We start from the raw sequence: 1,857 nt of genomic DNA on the forward strand, positions 1-1,857 counted from the left end.
GTGTCTCTTCTCCAGAGATGAATGGCTGTGTGCGCTGTATTCTCTCTCGCACTCTCTTGATCTCTCTCTCTCTCTCTCTCTCTCTCTCTCTCTCTCTCTCTCTCTCTCTCTCTCTCTCTCTCTCTCTCGTGCAAACACACTCACACTCCTCCCTCTCGACCCCCACCCTCTCCCATCACTGAATTCAAGCCACTTCATGCACGTGCACTCAAGTGGTCATCACGCACATCAAACTACTTTGCCACAATGACTAGTCGGGTCCAAATCAGAATGTACAGTGTGTACCGAGCCTTTGTATTGCCGCGTGCTCTGTATGTGTTGCTGCTCGGTGTATGAAGCAGGGGTGCTTGTTTGAAGGTTTATTATGATGTTCATTTCCTTCCGTTAGCCCGTCTATTGGGTTTGACGCGACATGTTAGCACAACGCTAACTCGCATTAGGAGTGCCCAAAGATTTGCAAATAATTGTTTGTTTTTATATCTTTTGTACAATGTCCCAACTTCATTGGTGTTTGTCTATTTCCCAGCTAAATTCTCAACATATGGCAAAATTGTAATCAAAATGTCGTTTTGTCCAGTTCTGAAGTGAATTCCATCACGTGTGAGCATCACTTCCACTGCGTTGTTCCCCCCCCCCCCCCCCCCGATACCACTACGGTTATTCACTCTTTAAGTACTTACCGATGACCACATTCACTTTTCATGTAGAAAATTTCATTGAACACGATGACGAAAAATTGTGAACAAAGACTTTTCTTGCTGATGGAGAGGATAGTTTGCCAATGTGTCAAACTGCTGCAGTATAGCGCCAGTTACTGCCAATGAACACTTACTTGATTTTCAGCAGCCTCCGCAAACAACATTCTACTTCAAATAAGCCCAGTATCGGACCGATACCGATACCTGATCTTAGATCCCTTAAGTTGGAAATGCTACATGAGCGCGTATGTTGTCACAGACCTCCTCCTGTCTGGTGATGGTGGTCTGCCGCTGCTCCAGCATGGCGAGGAGCTCCGAGATCTTCAGCTGGAGGGTCTTCTCCGATGCGGATGACGTCCTCTCGGTGGTGATCTCCGTCTGGAGCCTCGTAATCTGAGTCTGGAACGAGGGAGAAGCACAAAAACGGGTGAGCTTTCCCTTTCCCAGTATCGCAAAACCGGTATCGATCCTGTGTCGGGTGAACCGTTCACGCACTTGGAATAGCCTGCCTAAGGCATTTTGTTGAATGAGTTAGCATTCAGACATTAGTCCGATTAAATGCTGTGGTTCTGTTGAATATTTTGGTTCTGAAATATACAACATATTCACCCGCAGCCGCTGGATCTCTTGCTCCTTCTCCTGTTTCATGATGCTGAGCTGCTCGTTGAATTGCCGCGACAGCTCCTCGGTCTTGATGTGCAGCGTGCTGCTGTTAGATTGGCCTAATTGCTGCGAGGTGGAGGCGGAAAGATGGAAACAACTTCAGAGACTTTCAGGCTAAAGTGAGAAGGCCTGACCGAAGGCCGGAGCGAAGGTGGCCGGCTACCTTCTGTCGGAGAATTTCGTTCTCCTTCTCCAGAGCCCTGATGCGTCCTTCCAACTCCCGCATCCGGAAGTCGCGGCTCGAGTCGACGTTGCGGGCGCTCATCAGCTGGCTCTCCAAGGCACGCTGGGAGGAGGTGGTCTCCTTCAGAGACACCTGGGCGCACAAGATGGGTAGTCGGCCAGTGAGACCTTTGCGTAACGGCTTGCTAAAGTTCATACGGTCGAGCCTCGCGCCGTTTGAGCCGTCAGAATAGAGAGAATAGATGCCCGTTTTAAGGTTTACATACTCTTCGATTTCACCTCCTTTCATCGAGTAATCAATACAAAAAAAAAA

At 48.7% G+C, this 1,857-nt stretch overlaps 1 protein-coding gene across 1 annotated transcript in view; it reads right to left on the reverse strand.

Annotated features, from left to right (window-relative positions):
• Positions 1–658: 658 nt before the first annotated feature.
• pof1b (POF1B actin binding protein) overlaps positions 659–1,857 on the reverse strand; it is a 19,643-nt gene continuing 18,444 nt past the window's right edge. The window contains exons 7-9 of the mRNA XM_019873108.1: positions 1,525–1,677; positions 1,308–1,427; positions 659–1,097 (exon numbers count right to left, since the gene is read on the reverse strand). Of these exons, the coding sequence (XP_019728667.1) occupies positions 918–1,097; positions 1,308–1,427; positions 1,525–1,677 (453 nt within the window). The 3' untranslated portion in view covers positions 659–917. The remainder of the gene's footprint in view (positions 1,098–1,307; positions 1,428–1,524; positions 1,678–1,857) is intronic.

This window comes from Hippocampus comes, unplaced genomic scaffold, assembly GCF_001891065.2.
Source record: "Hippocampus comes isolate QL1 unplaced genomic scaffold, H_comes_QL1_v1.1 scaffold33, whole genome shotgun sequence".
In the NCBI taxonomy this organism is placed as follows: domain Eukaryota; kingdom Metazoa; phylum Chordata; class Actinopteri; order Syngnathiformes; family Syngnathidae; genus Hippocampus; species Hippocampus comes.